General features: G+C 38.6%; 3 protein-coding genes across 5 annotated transcripts in view; 1 reads left to right on the top strand and 2 right to left on the bottom strand.

The window, feature by feature from the left end:
- LOC143913612 (uncharacterized) overlaps nt 1-18626 on the bottom strand; it is a 374023-nt gene that overhangs the window by 220646 nt on the left and 134751 nt on the right. The gene's annotated exons all lie outside the window — the stretch shown is intronic.
- On the bottom strand, nt 1634-5389 carry LOC143912498 (uncharacterized). 2 transcript variants are annotated; one of them, XM_077431768.1, is made up of 3 exons: nt 5169-5389; nt 4794-5096; nt 1634-4720 (listed from the first exon to the last, which is right to left on the bottom strand). In XM_077431768.1, exons 1-3 carry the CDS (start codon nt 5277-5279, stop codon nt 3563-3565), a joined length of 1572 nt encoding a protein of 523 aa, XP_077287894.1. In that variant the 5' UTR covers nt 5280-5389; the 3' UTR covers nt 1634-3562. The 2 variants fall into 2 exon arrangements, with proteins under 2 accessions (XP_077287894.1, XP_077287895.1); XM_077431769.1 differs by having other exon boundaries at nt 2770-4720; nt 4890-5096; nt 5169-5338.
- Nucleotides 7627-17076, top strand: LOC143913917 (uncharacterized). Its single transcript, XM_077433974.1, has 6 exons — nt 7627-7755; nt 10526-11528; nt 12413-12813; nt 12880-13301; nt 14340-14618; nt 14702-17076. Exons 2-6 carry the CDS (start codon nt 10535-10537, stop codon nt 15027-15029), a joined length of 2424 nt encoding a protein of 807 aa, XP_077290100.1. The 5' UTR covers nt 7627-7755; nt 10526-10534; the 3' UTR covers nt 15030-17076.

Raw genomic sequence — 18626 nt, 5'->3', positions numbered from 1 at the left:
TCTAAATGATCAGTACGCTGTGATCAGTTGTCAAATACTCAATTATTAAACTAAATGATCAGCTATTAAACTAAATAATCAGTCATTAAACCAAAAAGGTAATAAAATGAAACGGTCGATGATTATTATAAAATGATCAGTAATATTATTTAAAAATGATCATTTCATTTTGACAGCCAGAAAATCGTCAGTGTTGCCATATTGCATTATGGCTCCTAGTATAAAAAATGGTAAACGGACTACTAGTCATATGTGAACCAGTCACAGGACAACCGGTCGCTATAGATCGGTCACACGTGATCATCCGTCACACTAAAGCTGGTCACGAGAAAACTGGTCACACCCTAAAATTAGTCAACCAGTTTTCTCGTGACCGATTTTAGGTTGTGACCAGTTTTCTCGTGATCAGTTTTAGGGTGTGACCAGTTTTAGTGTGACGGGTGATCACGTGTGACTGATCTAGAGCGACCGGTTGTCCTGTGACCGGTTCACATTTGACTAGTAATCACCGAACCATAAAAAATCCTGATGAATTTTGCCACTTAACAACATTCTTTTAATAACCTTCCCTCTCTCCGTTTCCTCTCAGCCCCCTTGGTCCTCGCCTTTCGCTCCAGGTTCAGTTCAGTCTCACTGTCATGAATAAATACCGACCCTATATGAATAGTCTATAGGGTCAACCCTATGTGAATAGGGCCAACCCTAACTTTCACTTTAATTTGCGAATTGACTGATTACACTGAGCAACAAAAAAAAATTACCATAGTGGAGACTAACCAATCTTTACTAAGTTTGGCCCACTAAATTCGAATATGATATTGATTTTTGTTGGTTAGTGATTGTTTACGAGATATGAGCGTTTTAAAAAATGTGCGATTTTTACTGTTTTTTGGCTTTTGCGGTCTTTAACTCAAAATCTAGTATTGCTGTGCTCAAAATGAGTATTGGAATCAATAGTCAGATGTTTTTCCTATTGATTGTGATATTTCATTGCTTTAAAATACTTATAATTAATTGTCTAGCTAATTTTAAAAGTCAAAAATATATTTTTTTTACGGATTTTTTCTCCATGCTATTTTGCATTTATTTGACATTTTTTTTATTTCACCACGTTTATAAGGATTGGTTTTCTATCTCAATATTTTTTTTTTATCTAAACGTACTAACTCAAGCGGTAATTGCAATTTAAATGCTTTCGTTGTGTATACGTTTGTAACGCGAAATGTGTTGGTGCAAGCGAGATGGCATGTAAACCGACCGCTGTACTCCATGAGGTGAATTACATGCCATCTCGTTTGCATTCCGGCAAAAAAAAAACGGTTATTCCAGTTTTCGGTTCAGTTCCGATTCGAAGCCCCGGTTATATATGTAAGTTTTTTTTCGAGATTCGTAATGCCATTATTATTATATAAATACAAATAAAAACAGCGAACGTATTGAGGTTCCCGGAAAGATGCCCTCAATTGCACTGAATAGTGGCGCAGTTTCGAGACTACCTAATTTTCCAAGGCGAGATGTCGCAACGAAGCGTTATAATTGGTTTTTTAGTGAGGAATAAAGCCACACTACTGTAGGCGGGGTAGCGATGTGTTGACCGTATCCCGGCCTAACGAAACACTGTTGTGCTTGTTTTATAAAGTTTTATTGTTTGCCTATGGTTGTACAAAGGTATGGTATTTGTGGGCAAAAGTATGTCGTTCAGCGGTCTCTGGATATGGTAGAGTATCGCTGGCTCGGCATTCAGCTATGTTCAGAAGGTCTCTGGATGCGGCAGTGTGTTGCTGGCTCGTTGTTCGGCTATGTTCGGAAGGTCTCTGGATACGGCAGTGTGTTGCTGGCTCGTCCGGCTGGTTGATCTTCCAAGTCCGCGTAGTGTAGTGGTGGCTGGTCAGGAGCTGTATGTCGACGCTTGCTGCTGTGGGTCGACTGGCGTTGTTTGGGTTGTACCTCCTTTTTTAGTGTTTCTGGAATGCTTGGTGGAAGTGGTTGTTGATGCGTACGTGCATTTGGTTGTTGATGCGTACGAGCATTTAGTTGTTGATGCGTACGAGAGGAATTTGCTTTTGTCGAGGCGTAGAATTTTCTGGAACGATTGGCGCCGCTCCGCTCGATGTATTTTAATGGTGGCGGCGTGTTTCGACCGTTTTGGTTCCACTCGACTGGTAGGGGCGTTCCGCTTGAGTTTAATATAATGGTTGCAGGTGTGCGACGTCTGGTTTTCGGGAATGTATTCTGCGTCGCAGTAACTGCTTTGATGAATGTGAGTTCCGCAAGGAATGTGGTTTGTTGTTGCGGAATATTCTCGAATGTTTCGATGACGATGACTATGACGAGATTCCTACACTACTAAACAAGTAACTAAATTTAATAGACATTGGCTGCGTTCACACCAACGATATTACTTACCACAAGTTGCAATATGGGAACTGGATATGGAACATATTGCAAGTAATATCGTTGGTGTGGACGGCCCCATTGAGATAGTGAGGTGCATACGAAGAACGGCGTTCTGAATATACGCAACTGGTTGTTAGGGGAAACACTAATCGTTGGCCACTAGGGCTAGAGATTAAAACAATACATTTACTTCAATTGATATATTGCTATTAGTTAATAGTGAATTTAAGCATCATTAAGGGAATAATAAATAACCAGTTATCATAGGATTCTTATTTAACATTAAAACCCAACTGACCAATGGCTTCAAAATGGCTAACTAATAATGTTTCCACTATTTGTAACTTTTAAAATAAAAACGCTATTTAATGAACAACAGTTTAATATACATGACCAACGAGAAAATTTACAAAATTAAGCTTTTTCTTTCAAAGCAAATGTACAAAGGATATGTGATACATACACTGCTTAAGTGTTTTTTGAGAATATTTTATACAATTTTGGTAAATTTAAAAAAATGCAGCTGTTTAAAAATTACATATTTATGAAAATAAGTCAAGATATTACAACAATTCTTAAACATAAAAACGTCAAACTGAACTTACGTTAAAAAATCCACCTTTGATTCCGGTATCTGCTGATCACAATCTCGGAATTCTATTTATCAAATTTTAAATTGCGGTTAGAGATATGGAATTCCAGCTTTTCTGGAGATGATTCCGAAATTGATTAATGTTTATAGAGAGATAGATTGTGGCGCGTCTGTCCAATCCGTCCCATAAAAGTTCTATTGGGTACAAATCATGGGATTCTTCATGTTTAAAAAAAAGTTCTTCTACGAAAAAGTTTTACAACAAGAGTTGTAAGAAGAGTTTACGGAATGTTACTTCTATCAAAAATTTCACTCAAAGTGCAATGAAATTTTAATGAATGTACTATCGAATGCACCATCATAAGAGTAAAAGTTATCAACAAATAATTTTAACGAGGCTACACCTTTCTTTTTGAGGCATGAGATTTTTCATGCTTCAAGATTGATTTTTCAACAAATATCACACTTGTACGATCTTTGATAAGTATGAGATCTTTTGTATAGCTTTTTTTCAGTATAACATTTTTGTATTAGAAAGTTAGATTTGCTACCAAATGATTTTGAGTAAATATCTTATTTGAAACAGTTTTTTCCAGAATGGCGACTCATATGTCTCACAAGGTAAGACTTTTGTGTGAATAATTTTAAACAAATATCACATTTGAACTGGTTTACAACAGAATGGCGACTCATATGTCTCACAAGGTAAGGTTTTTGTGCAAATAATTTAAAACAAACATCACATTTGTATAGATTTTCTTCAGTGTGACATCTTTCATGTCTCACAAGGGAATATTTTTGTGGAAATAATTTAAAACAAATATCACATTTATATGGTTTTACCTCAGTATGATATCTCATATGTCTCACAAGGTAAGATTGTTGTGTAAATAATTTTAAACAAATATCGCATTTGTGCAGATTTTCTTCAGTATGATGTCTTTCATGTCTCACAAGGGAATATTTTTGTGCAAATAATTTTAAACAAATATCACATTTGTACGGCTTCACCTCAGTATGGTACTTTATATGTCTCACAAGATAAGATTTTTGTGTGAATGATTTAAAACAAATATCACACTTGTACTTTTTCTCACTGTGAGATAGTTTATGTTTCACAAGACCAGACTTTGTAGCAAATGATTTTGAACAAATGTCACATGCATGCAATTTTTCCCCAGTATGAGATCTACGATGTATCATGAGGTAATAATTCGTATCAAATGACTTTAGACAAACGTCACATTTGTATGGTTTTTCTCCAGTATGAGTTCTTTTATGCGAGACGAGCTGAAATTTTTCAACAAATGATTTCAAACAAATATCACATTTATACGGTTTTATCCCAGTATGAGATTTTAAATGCTTGACAAGACTATATTTTGCAGTAAATGACTCCAAGCAAATGTCACATGTGTATGGTTTTATCCCGGTGTGAGATCTCTCGTGTACTGAAACGTAATGTTTTGAAGAAAATGATTTAAGGCAAATCTCACACTTGTATGGCTTTTTTTCTCCAGTGTGGGATTTCAAATGTTTACGAAGGTTATATTTAAGAGTAAACAATTTTAAACAAATTTCACACTTGAATGGTGCACAATTTTTTTGGTTCACTTCTGATTTAGATACGCGATTAGAGACATTTTGTAAATCAATTCCATGACTAGGTCCAGAAACGGTGAAACATATTTTATCAGAAGTTTTCGGTAATGTAACTTTTCCTCCATGCATCTGTAAAATAAAACTTATGTTATAAAATGTTAAACTTCAGTAATATTTTAACAGTAGGGCGAAGCCCTTTTACCGATAAATTCATATTTGCAATTGGGTGAACGCTTTGCTCGGAATCGTTCCGTTCTAAGGCACTCGATTCCCGTTCACATAGAGGTAAAATACAAACATTTGAAGACAAATTCACACCCGGCTCATTTTCCCATATTAAATCATCCAGTAACGTTTCTTCAGGCTTGATATGCAAACATTCATTCAACTTCAGTTTCGACGTTTTGTCGCTTTGGAGACAAACGTTTTGAAACCTGATGAGCGATTCTAGATTACTGTTGCATGAAACACAAACCGTGTCTGGGAGTCTGTCACTTTTCTCAACCTGTAAATGAAATAATGAGACAATAGCAATGGGATGACATGTAGGTTAAAAGTAACCGAAATCATAATCGACCTGCAGCCGACAACAGGTCCAAATGTCTTGAGCCAGTGGATGAGGATCGTCATAAATAGACATAGAAAGCTCAGCTGGAACAGAACGAAGGCAAAGTCTGCACTCCATCATACAAAACTAGAGAGAAATGAATATTACAATAATCAATGTTTTGCGTTTCTCTGAAGTATGTATTTCTTCGCAATATTTGGTCTAAATTACACAATGTATAGCTATGTCACATAGGAAAGTAGTCCATTGATGTATAATACACAAGATGGGCCCTGACGTGTGATTTTGGTCGGAGATCTTGTCTTCACTAACTGAGGGGTGCGGGGGGTTTAACTAGCGGGGAACTTGGGTTTTTTTCCCTACGACGCAGCGGTACCTACCTACCTACTAAGAGAAACTGTGCATGCGCCATGTATTTTGCATGCGCCAAAAGGGAGACCAGTATAAGACGTGAGGGCAGATCTAGTGTATTATACATCAATGCAAGTAGTCAGTTGCCATTTTTAGACAAGGGAATCACTACAGTCATTGAAATTTACATTAAAAAATTATAACCCTATGATATTGTTGAATAGGAGATGAAAAAGGATAATAGTTCCCCTGTCTGGACATACGACTTTAGATCTACAGTAAGTAGTATGCACTGATTTTTTGGACTTGTGGCGGCTCGCTATATGACATGGTCGAGTTCGGTCACCTTCCTGCGAGTTGGGACCAACTCGGCCGCGTTCAGAGTTTCTACTGTAGGCGGGGGTAGGTGATGTTGACCGTATCCCAGCCTAACGAAACACTGTTGTGTTTGTTTGAAGTTGTTTTTATTGTTTTGTGGCGGCTCGCTATACGACATGGTCGAGTTTGGTCACCTTCCTGCGAGTGGGGACCAACTCGATTGTGTTCGGAGCTAGCTACTCACTCTGCCTTCAGCGGTCATAATTAAAACACGTGCATTCAACATGCCAATCGTCTCATTCGTTCATCCCCCATAGTTTGAATAATTGTTGTACAAGAAATCGAGGAGGTGTTGTAGCATCTGCCACCCGTCTCGGCGTGAGGACGCTCGTGGGGGCGGGCGGGGCCTGATGAGAAGAATGATGGTGTGTGTCGTGTGATGAATGTTGTGGTGCTGGGTGGCCGTTCTATGTGTACTGGATCGTGCATGACTCCGCCTCCAGCTTTCAAGATCGCCATCTCACTCGCTCCCCCATTTATATGCAGTGGCGGCTCGTTCACTGCGGCGCTGACGTTGACGTCGTGGCTGGACTCGCTAGTTGTAGGTAGGTAGCCGTTGTCTGCTCGCTTGTTGTTGTTGTGCTGCGTCAAAGGCGGGCGGAAGCTTTCCCGTCTGGTTCAGCGAGGCTGGGATGAGCGGCATGCTGAGTTAATCGAGGCTGCGTGGCTCGATATTGGGGCCATCAGTATAGGGGATGAACGAATGAGACGACTGGCATGTTGATGCACGTGCTTTTATTATGGAAGCCAGAGACGGAGTGCGGTAGCGACTCTGAACACGGTTGAGTTTGCTCCCAACTCGCAGGAAGGTGACCGAACTCGACCATGTCATATAGCGAGCCGCCACAGTATGTAGGTGTTAAAAGTTAGGTTTTAACCTAGTAATATCTAATGACTTATAATGGAATGGGGATATTTCGGCGTGAGTGGCGTTGCCGAGCTTTTCATTTTGCAGGTAGTTGAGTACAAAACTAAGACACAATGATTTTATTTTATTTTTATTTTACAAACATATATACAAATATACCAGGAAGGCTTAACAGGTAAACCCCAAATGCGCCTTCCTGGTCCACATAATTATTACATAGATACATGTAAATCTAAACAATATCTGACATCTATCGTCAGAATATTACAAACATCGTATTAATACGATAAATAACGATGAATAACTTTCATGTAACAATACGAATTTTATATTCGATAAACAACCACAGAGACATCTATGGTGAGCAATATGGCGAAACCTAAGATATAACAATAATTTAAGGTTCGCAACAGAAAATTGGGAAGGAAACGCCAATTTTACAGGTATCGTTTCAATGAAAATCAGAAAAATTGGCAAATTCTGATAAGAAACGATCGACCTTGACAAACCAAGGTCTGGCCAATAGCGAGACAGCGGGAATCGAACTCGTAACATCAAGTACGAGATAATTCAATATTCACCACTAGACCACGCTACTGGTTAAATTAAATAGTCGGCTAAATAAGAAGAGGTAAGTAAAAATAGTCGACTGCGATTCAAAGGTAGATCGCATGCTAAGGTAGACCGCATGCTAGCACCTCTAGATGTTACCAACCAACATTACATTCTCACATACAAAGTCTTTTTCGAAATTATATATTAGATTCACGGTTGGCGTCGTAAAAGCGAGAATTTTATTACAGAACTAATTTTCAGATTTAAAATTGGATTGTAAAAGTGTGTGGCGTAGCGTGGCGCGCGCCGCATGTTGAGATGCGTACACTGCGACGACGACGATCGTCCATTTTGGATTTGCTCGGTGTTGCTGTCGGCCGCTTTCTTGTTCGCAAACGCGAGATTCGGACCACAAATGGCGGCCGAGAAGCGTAGGAATTTCAGGTGAGACTTCGTGACGACGGCGAGCAATCGATTTACCAAACGTTTCGACCGGAAGTGGCGAAAGTTAGACCGTGACTGCCGTCGCCTTTGTCGGTATCAGTTGCGCTGAATGTACATGTAAACAAACGTCATAACCTCAAATTCGATTCGCGCGCAAATGTATGCATGCTATTATTTCTTCTAGGAATAAAAACTCATTTCGCACTGATGTCTGTTGTTGAGACAGGAAATATTGAAATACCTCAAGTTTTAACGGATTGTACAATTTCCCCAAAGAAAAACTTTATTCAATAGTCACAACCCCTCACATTTAACCCTTTGCCCGCGGCAGTAAATATAGCGAACAAGCCCTGTACGCGGCGGCACCTTTTTCGCGAATTTGGCAATCGAGTTTTCGACCTTAAATACAGATTTTAATATTTACTCAAGTAACCAGATATGTTAATTAACACATAAAGTATTATTTTAAACAATAAAAAATACATAATATATATCGTAGTTTTGGATTAATTGTCAAATAATCATTCTTCATAATTGTATGAAGACGTGACGTCACATGAACGAGGTTTCAGTATGGTTCCACAAAAACTAATTTTTGACTGGTATATATTCATTTTAAGCAAATTGAATAGATGGCATTCAACTCTCAGTAATATATTCAACCAATTTTGAACCTTAAAACAGTTGAAATAGGCGCATATAAGGCTCAAAATCCCGTGCAAAGTTCAGAAATTCTATGGAAGACAGCAGCGCTACAGACTTGTCGCCCAAAGCTTCCATAGAAGACGGCCGCGGGCAAACGGTTAAAGACTGTTGAAGACACATTGACTTTTAAATTGAACATTGATCTATATCTTTCAGAGTGACCTAAAGTTCTCTGATCATATTGACTCTGTGTGTTGCTCTCTGCCTTGGAGAAATGCTTGGGCTTGTTTTTCGCAATCCTCGACACTTCCATAATCCCACTGTTCTGAGGCTGCTGTACAATGCTTTAGTTAGGAGTATCTTGGAATATGCCTCTATCATCTGGAGTCCTTCAACCAAATCAAACTTGAACTTATCCAAAGACCCTTTTTTGGGCTGCTTTATTTATATGGGATTTACCCATATTTATTTCCTTCACAAGTCGTCATGGGTATGGTCGGCTACACCTCTCTTGAACACATGAGGAGTGTTGCCCTCACCAAGTTCTTGTTTTCCATATTTAGAGGTTTTATCTCCTGTCCGTCTATTCTGGCTGAGTTGGGCCTTCATGCTCCAGAGAGTTTGATATGAACCCGCCATCGCCCCCTTTTTCACACTCCTCTGCCTAGAACTGTGGCTTATAGCAATTCTCTCATTCCTCGTGGCCTCCGTTTCTTAAATTCACTGGATGGTGCCATTGACATTTGTCACATCTCTCGTCATTTTCTGCACCACTTCCTAGGTTACGGATGTCGCGACAAATTAGAACTGTTGAGTTAGTTTAATCAGCTAAGAGTTTTTATGTCTTGTTTATTATTTTTCTTTTCTATTTATGTATTTTTACTTGTATTTTCATGTACTTTTTTCCTTTCTTAATCTTTTTAGCACATTCGTCGCTTTGGAGCAATCTGTTAGATGAGTGTGCTTGATTAATTGATGTATAATAAAATAAGTAAAATCTGTTGCTGTTCTTTTTTGAGCATTGTTTAATAATATTTTTTTTGCCTATATTTGTAATATCATTCACAATTGTTGTAATATAAACATTTTGACCTTGAATTTATATCTTTAGTATAAAACCAGCAGCGTGGACTAATGGTTAGCATATATGATTTCGAACATAGTGGTCACGGCTTCGAGTCCGACTAGTTGCTGCTGGTTGGACCTTAATTTGTGATTCTAGGTCGATCGGAATTTGATAATTTATCTGATTTTCATTGAAATGGTTCCAAAAAATTGTCCACCTTTATCTCTTTTTCGCCATTTTCGAGTTTTAAGAATCTCGAATTTCGCTGATTCGTATAAAAGTGCTGCAAATTTGTCCACAACTTTCTAAGCATCTCGAAATTTGATGATTTATATAAAAAAAAAATGCTCTAAAAATGTAAGTTTATCACTTCCTGGCATATACATATGTATGTAAAATAATATAAATCTATCATCTAAATTCATATCCACTGAAATTAAATTCTCTCTCTTGATAGAAAGAGTTAAAAAAAAATTTCTTAGGTGTCTTTATATGAAGAAATATATTTATTTCCCACTGCCTTTTTACAAGGTATGCTAGGCTTTGACTCACTATCTTCGAGAAGAATTATTGCCATTTCCAAATATTTCTTTGGAGTATTAAAGGGAAGAATTGACAACCCTTCGATTTTATTGGAATTTAAATTTTCGGCGTCTGAATGCAGTAGACCTATGCGTTATCATTTACTTTTCCAACCTATTTCTGCGAAAACGTCTGCTTTCAATAACTCGTCTCTTGTAAAGGCTATCCGGTTCCTTAATGTGATTAATGGGCATTTGGGCCTGTTCAATTTTCATGTTGATGAGCTGGTTAGTTTCTTGAGACTCAACACGAGACTATTTGAATGAGATGAATGATTGAAGTTTTTATTGTTTTTATTTGTTATTTTCTTTCTTTTGTTTTGTAAAACTGGTGTGACGCTTTGGGGCAACCTGTCAGGTCACACTGGTCATTTTATTGTTATTATTATTATAAATAATAAATTAAATAAATAATAATATATATGTATAAATAATATAATTCATTTGCTTGAAATAAAATAATGGTATATTGTTTCAGTAAAATTTCATGATGACTTCTGTCGATAGCAAAGACAGGATGGACGTCAAAGATTTGCTAAGAGACTTCATAGTAAAGGAGGAATTGTCTTCGGAAGACGAAACTTTAAGCATTGCAGCTTTGAAACGGAACAAATTGAACGCCTCGTCGACAAAAGATCCACACAATGAAGTTAAATCAAATCGAAAAGTTAAGAAGTGCGCAAAGAAGAGGGGTCGGCCTAAAAAGGTCCCCGAAGAAGAAGTCAAAAGCGACAGCGAACGACCAAATATGGAGCTGAACTTCGAAATGGTCAAAACTGAGGACGTACTCGAAGCAACACCCGACAGAGATAATCTAACCAAAAAAGAGAAGAAGTCCAAGAAGCAAAAGCGACGGAAAAAGTACGACTTGGATCCTCAGCATTGTACGGAGTCGAACGTGTGGTCATGCAACGTCTGTGATAAGAAGTATACCCAAAAGAATGCTCTAAAGCTGCACATCCGAATGCACACCGGTGAGGACCTCTTCTCGTGCGAGTACTGCGAAAAAAAATTCTCCGTCCAGAGCAAGCTGACCTCTCATCTGAAGATCCACACGGGCGAGAGACCATACCCTTGCGAGTACTGCGAGAAACGATTCGCCGATCGGAGCACCCTGATCAAACACGTGAGAATCCACACGGGCGAGTATTTGTACTGCTGTCAGTACTGCGGCAAGAAGTTCATCCAGAAGTCGGGCTATCAGGCACATTTGAAGATCCACACGGGTGTGGATTTGTTCCCGTGCGAATTCTGCGGCAAAAAGTTCAATAGGAAGTCGACTCTGGTGTCGCACATAAAAATGCACACTGGCGATAAGCTGTTCAACTGCACGATGTGCGATAAAGTCTTCGCCGTTCAGAGTAAGCTGATGTCGCATCTGAAGACGCACACCGGAGAGAAACCTTTCCAGTGCGATATCTGTGATAGAAAGTATACTGAGAAGCATACGTTAGCTAGTCATTATAAATTACACTTAGAAGGTACTTGTAATTGATATTCATTATTGTTTTAATTTGCAACAATCATCATATATGTAGATCAGCGGTTCTTCAACTTGAGCAGTAAGCAAATTCCTTGAAAAATATTTTTATCACAAAGTAAAATCATTAAAAATTCAATTAATTCCCGTTACAATCTCTGGTAACGGCATTTGCACTGAACAACAAAAAATCACTTTTTTTAAACGATGACACCAATCGATTTTTATACGTATTTTAATCAATTAATTATACGTATTTTAAAGCAAAAAAAAAGTAGAAAAAACATGTGACTATTGATTACAATACTCACTTTTGGCATAGCAATACTAGATTTTGAGTTAAAGACTGCAAAAGCTAAAAATCTTTAAAAATTGCGCATTTTTTTAAACGCTCACATCTCATAAACGAGGTCAAACCAACAAAAATCATTGTCATATTCCAATTTAGTGGGTCAAACTTAGTAACGATTGATTGGTTTTTAATCCGGTAAGTGAAAGTTGTGATTTTAGATCCCGTGTATGTTCTGTCAGACAAATGTACAATTTTGGAATAATATTTCTTAATAAAAAAAAAATAGTATCGTGATTATAATTTCCAGTCAATTTTTTGATAATATTTTGTTTCTTTGAAACACCGTAACGAATGCAACTAGAATCAAATGAACGATTGTGTTGTGAACAAAATATTTCCTTATCTGTTTGTAGACAGGTTTTTCGTTTCTTAGAAACTGATTCGATGAGCTAATTGTCAATTGCAGACAAGTCTGTTATACGCACCCATTACTTACTTTAAAATTCGATCCGAAGTTTGAAGACTGCTGCTCTATGAAAAATGAACACAATAGCGTTCTCTAGCCATTCGTTTAATCTGCAATTGTATTCTAGGTAAGTCGTTCGCGTGTAAAATTTGCGCAAAGAAATTCAGTAAGAAAGTGTCGCTGGATCGTCACATTCTGATCCACAGCGGGGAGAAGCCTTTCGCTTGCGATGTGTGCGGCAAGAAGTTCACGCAGAAGAGTCAGATGCAGGCGCACGGTAGAATCCACACCGGAGAGAAGCCGTTCCTGTGCGACTTTTGCGGCAAAGCCTTCCAGAGGAAGGACGCTCTCATAGCCCATAGGAAGACTCACACGCTCAGCGGACTGCTCAACGCCGGAGACGAGGAGTTGGAGAAGTGCGAAATCAAACCGCTCATTTGCGGACTCGACGGTCGGCCGATTTATTCCGACGTAAAAAATGCAAAAGACGGTCACGTCGACGAGGCTCAAAAGAAATTTTCTATCAAGGTAACATTCCTAATCAATTTTTAATAGTATGTTATACATTGAATAATTGTTTTATTTCTTCAACAGCAACAGTCGGCTATGATACCGACGTCGGACGCAGAAAAAAAAGTATTCAACTCTATAGAAAAATCTTCGTATAGCATAGAAATAGATTTTGACGCTCAAGACTGTGAAGATTACGTACCTGAAGATGATGCTAGATCTCATTCTGTCTCGTCAAACTCTTCTAGTTCTTCCTCGTCGTCGTCGTCGTCGTCGTCTTCGTCCTCGTCCTCGAGTGACGATGAGGATGATGATGACGATAACGGCGATGCCAACAATGATTACACGTCCGACTTCGCCGAAGACGATGCCAAGAAGTGTGGCAACGGTATAGAAGCAACTGATAAGTTCGATAGTCAGAATGATTCCATTAGAATGGAGGATTTCAAATACGAGGCTTCTGATGAGAAAAGTTCTAAGAAAAAGGCAGTGGCTAAGAGCGATAGGTTGGTGTAATTCTATTATTTTTTTTAAATTCATTTTTACCATGATAGGTTGCCTCAAATCGACAGTCTGAACAATTATAATTGTAGTGTGGACGTGTAGAGGGGCTTTCGAGGTCGGAGTGAAAACGCACAGTAGTGGTAGAGGTTGTTTATTGCTATTGTTTCGTCGGCCTGCCAGCTCCGAATGAAGCATGGACCAGAATCGCCTAATGTTTATACCCATCTGGTACTCCGTACAGAGAAATCATTGATCAATGGATTGCGAGATCTTATTGGTCGTTTTATACAGCTTGTTTATACGTTGAGGCCTTTTTGGTGCGAATGTGAGATCAGATGATCAGCGCTAGTAAACCAATCGTTGACAAGCACCAATCACCTAATCTCTAAACATAGTGAACTGAAACTTGTTAGTATTGGTTACTGAAATGTAACCTCTCAACGAATCGAACTGAAATTTTTTGATATGTAATAGAAATTACAGATTTTATGCACTAATATTTTTTAAATATGTTTACCTCAACTGGATGTAGTACTTTTACTCTAGGGAATCCAGGTCTTTTATATTTTTCTCGGAAACCTTTTAGTTTATTGAACTGAAATTTCATATCTAGAAGTTTAAGCTTAATAACAAGTTATATATGTATGTATATAAAATTTGGTGAATACCCGTCGCCAGTTTACTCTTGTTTGATTTTTCTTCCACTATTTTTTTCGACCCCTTTATAATGTGTGTTCTTCACGATACAACAGGAACAAGAGGAATAGGCTTTTCCTCCCGTATCCTGCGCGCGCACATTAAACAAGGCTGTATGACAAAAAGAGGAATAATTTCACCGCATGCCACTCATATATTATATATACATAGTACCGTTTACCATGCACCCTTTTTTTTTGATCTTTCGACTTAAGATCTTTCGATTTTCGATCTTTGCCTTCCAATATTTGCTTTTTCGGGCTTTTCACTTTCGGTCCCGTGAGGTAGACCCATTATACAGTTATATATAAAAAGTATACAATATTATATTTGACGTGTTACAGATTTCCTTGTTTCGTCTGTGGCAAGAAGTATGCGAAGAAGAGCGGTTTGTCGATGCACCTGCGACTGCACACCGGCGAGAAGTTGGTGGCCTGCGGTCACTGTCCGAAAGTGTTTGCCGCACCGAGCAAATATTTATCACACGTGAAGACGCACACCGGCGAGAGGCCGCATGCCTGCAACATCTGCGACAAACGTTTCACGGAGAAGCACTCCCTCTTCACCCACTACAGAATACACGTCGGCTACAAGCCCTACGAGTGTCCGACGTGCCACAAAAAGTAAGCCGCGCACACAAACACACACATGCCGATGTTTTTATACATGTGCACATTATTATGACAAATGAGTGATTTGATTTTAGATTCACCAAGAAGATTTCGTTGGATCGGCACTTGCTCATACACACCGGGGAGAAGCCGTTCCAGTGCGATCTCTGCGAGAAGCGATTCACGCAGAAGAGTCAGATGGTCACGCACCAGAGGACGCATACGGGCGAACGTCCCTTCCTATGCAACTATTGCGGGAAAAAATTCAACAGGAAGGACGCCCTGCAAACGCATAGCAAAATACATACGATGAAACACCTGCTCGCCGATGAGGGTTTCAAGATTGGCGGTGGAGCAACGGTGCGCGATAGACCTTTGCTGATGCCGCAGACCAACGGCGCCGAGAATGAAGAAGACGAGTAGACTAATTAGCCATTCCTCGACTGTAAAAATTTGGTGAACGCCGTGGTATGGCCAAGGGCTTGCTTGAGCTTACTTTTTCGTTTCGGTTTCATAGTTTGCGTGGAGCAACGTCCGGTACGGTTATTGGCTTAGTTTGTAGTAGTCAAAAGCGGAGTATTGGAGCAGACGATTTTTTTTATGCTACTCTGGCGGCAGAAACGTGATATTATGACTTTTTTAATTTCAAAACTTCGTCTTTTCGAAATTTTTAGGTACCATTGGTAATTAATTGGGTGTTTTTTTTAAACGCTGTCAATTTCGACCATTTTTTTTTTAATTGGTTGGTTTTTGTTTCAATGATAAGTTGAAAAATTATTTGAGTGATTTCATGAGAATTTAACACGAAATCTTCTTCATGTGCCATGTCCTCCTAGAACGTCGGCAACTAGATGTCCCATTCGTACTTTATCAATGGCTGCTCGGAATAGTGCTCGGGTGCTGAGGCCGTTCCACTGCCGAAGATTCTTTAGCCATGATGTTTTCCGACTGCGTTGGCCTACGATTTTCCCCTGGATTATAAGGCGCAGGAGATCGTATTTATTTGTAACAGTGCAACACGGTCAGATATTGGCAGCCAATTTTTCACGCATCTCATTACCTTCTCGTTCACGATAAAACCAATTCCATTTTTGTGACGACTGTCATCATTGCCCGAATAATAAACTGTATAGCCATCAACACAACATTGTCCAGAACTAGGCCATCTCATTTCACTAATTCCTATCATATTAAGATCCAATCTTCACATCTCTCTAATAACATTGTGAGACTTTCCAGCTACACACAAGCTTCTTACGTTCCATGTACCAATTTTCCTCAATGTCGAGCCGGAGATTCTTAGCACCCCTGGCACATTGAAGTGCCGCCGGGAAGCGGGGCCGTTTTTAATTTTCTCGACCATATTAAAGAAGTTTTGATGGGTACTTCTAATCGTCCCGGGAAAAGATAATGAGGTAGTTTTCCGTTGATTTCCTCATCTCAGTGTCGCGGCCAGTGGAGTCGTCATTCAACTGCTGCCCGCGATTGTCAGAAGGTGGACTGAGCTATATGATACGCCATACATCGCCACAACTCTGTACTACTGCAGCTGATGACCTGCAGTAGGGGAGTGTTTGTTTAGTGCAGTGGTTTCTCCCTTACCTTCTGCATCGCAGTAGTTCTTTTGAATTTCTTTAACTTGTCGATGCTGCTGCCCATTGACAGGGATTTGTTTCTGGAGTTACCTTCTCACGATTAGGTGGAGATACGGGTCCTGCAAGCCCGGGCTGTGCTTTTGTTAAGCGGCGGCACATATTCGCCACTGTCCCGAGACTGTCTTAGTGTTATGTAGTATTTTATAGATTAAATCTCGCCACAGATTTAACCGCCACCACTCTCGTCACACGAAATCGGAGAGGTCTTATTCTTTAATTGCATAAGCCCACGTCTAATATCTATTGGCCTATTTTAAAAGTCAATGAAGTCGACCAATAAAGGCCTCAACGTGAGGCCACCACCTCCCTCGACGAAAACATTCTGAAAGACCCTTTTGTCGGACAACAAGACAGTTGTCCAGCTATTTTGCAATAGAAAAACCGCACATTACTGCTTTATTTAAAAAACCACAAACCTTCCGGTACAAAACAAAGCGCAATGCATGTATGTACATGCAATTAAGGAAGAGGAAGTTCCCAAATCACCGTACAAACGATCAGCAATAAATTATTAAAAACTTAAGACGTCCTTGATTCGTTTCGAAATGATGTACTTGTAAATTTTATTATTTTATTTTATTATTACAATCAATCAATGTACACTCGTCATTATAGATCGCTCCAATGCGACAAGTGTACAAGAACGGTCAGAATACAATAATACATAGAATACAATCAGAATACGTAGAAATACAATAAATAATTAAGTACAGAAATAATAATCATAGAGACATCTATGGATTATTTTTAGATTTTTGTGCACAATTATTATTACAATTTTATACACATAATAAACGCGAAATTATAGATTTCAGATTTCTGTGCATAATTTCTACAAATTATACACATAGATTTTTGTGACAACAGGAAATGATCTATTACCAATTTTCAGGAACCGTTTCAACAATGATCAGATAAAATCGGCAAACTCTTATAGAGAAACGATCGATTTGGAGTCACAAAACCCCCAAATCTAACCAGCAGTTTATTAGCGAATCGAACCAGTGATCGTAGTGGTGCTAAATATATACGCTACCATTAAGCCAAGCTGCGTGCAAGTAAATGATTTGTTTGTGACTGAATCCGCCACTTACGGTGACATGAGAGTTAAACTTTTCAACTCTAACCAGCTTGCTTTATCTGAGTGGAAACTGTCTCAAAACTGAAACATTACACAGTGAAATGGCTATGAAGAAGTGTCGGAATAGAATGCTCCCCGAAATAAAATATGACAGCGAACATAATGTGTTCCAGTATTTTTCTAGGTCTTGAAGTTCTATATATTTAAATGCTGTATCTTATGGAGACACAGCATTTAACTATATATTAAATATCAGTCAGCATGCTGAATTCAGCAACAAGACTGCCATGCATCTCATAAAATTTGGAATGGTCTTCATGGCGAGTACGATAGATTGTGACTTTAACTTTATCACACATCACGTTAAACTCTTTCATTGTCTATGACAACATCTACAGCCTTATATTTCGATAGACTATATATCGATAGTTATTATATCGTTCAGTTGGTCTTGATCAATCGGTCAGAATGCTGAATTCAGCAACATTTCATGGTTATGTGAAAGCAAATCTGACGTCACACCGTTTTTATTTATAAAACGTTTGACGTCATCTTCCGAAGTATCTTTATTCAGAAAATAAATGTGCAGGTACCTGGACCGCTTTTAGACTGAGTTTTGACGCATCTATAAACAATCTCCAATCCGCTGGATTGTGAGTAATATTAAGGGCTGCCATCAGCTCATTCGCGTTTTTACAGACAACAAGACTGCCATGCATCTCATATAATTTGGAATGGTCTTCATGGCGAGTACGATAGATTGTCACTTTAACTTTATCACACATCACGTTAAACTCTTTCATTATCTATGACAACATCTCCAGCCTTATATTTCGATAGACTATATATCGATAGTTATTTTTAACTATTCTGAGCTCAATGTGAAGGGGTGGCATTAGAATATCACTGGATTTGACCAATGATAAATTTTTAACGTTTTTAGTTCCCGGTTCTAGTGATTTTCGGATAAGCTAATCTTTTGTGTTGTAGTGCAAATTTCTAGCCTGGCTATCCCACTCGCACAAATATCAACAATATTTTGTGTAGCCTTGCTTGCTTTAATCCGAGCAATACACCAACAATCTTTAAATCTGCCACTGATATTTTTTATAGTTTATTTGTTTTAACAGATTCTCTATATTTTAATTCGTCTCCTTCACATTAAAACCACGAGCAATTGGAATTGATGGCAGTACGTTGGTATTGTGTAGAAGGACCGCTTTTAGACTGAGTTTTGACGCATCTATAAACAATCTCCAATCCGCTGGATTTTGAGTAATATTA

The sequence above is a fragment of the Arctopsyche grandis genome, chromosome 6 (assembly GCF_051622035.1).
Source record: "Arctopsyche grandis isolate Sample6627 chromosome 6, ASM5162203v2, whole genome shotgun sequence".
Taxonomy (NCBI): domain Eukaryota; kingdom Metazoa; phylum Arthropoda; class Insecta; order Trichoptera; family Hydropsychidae; genus Arctopsyche; species Arctopsyche grandis.
This window is presented reverse-complemented; position numbering and strand designations above follow the sequence as displayed.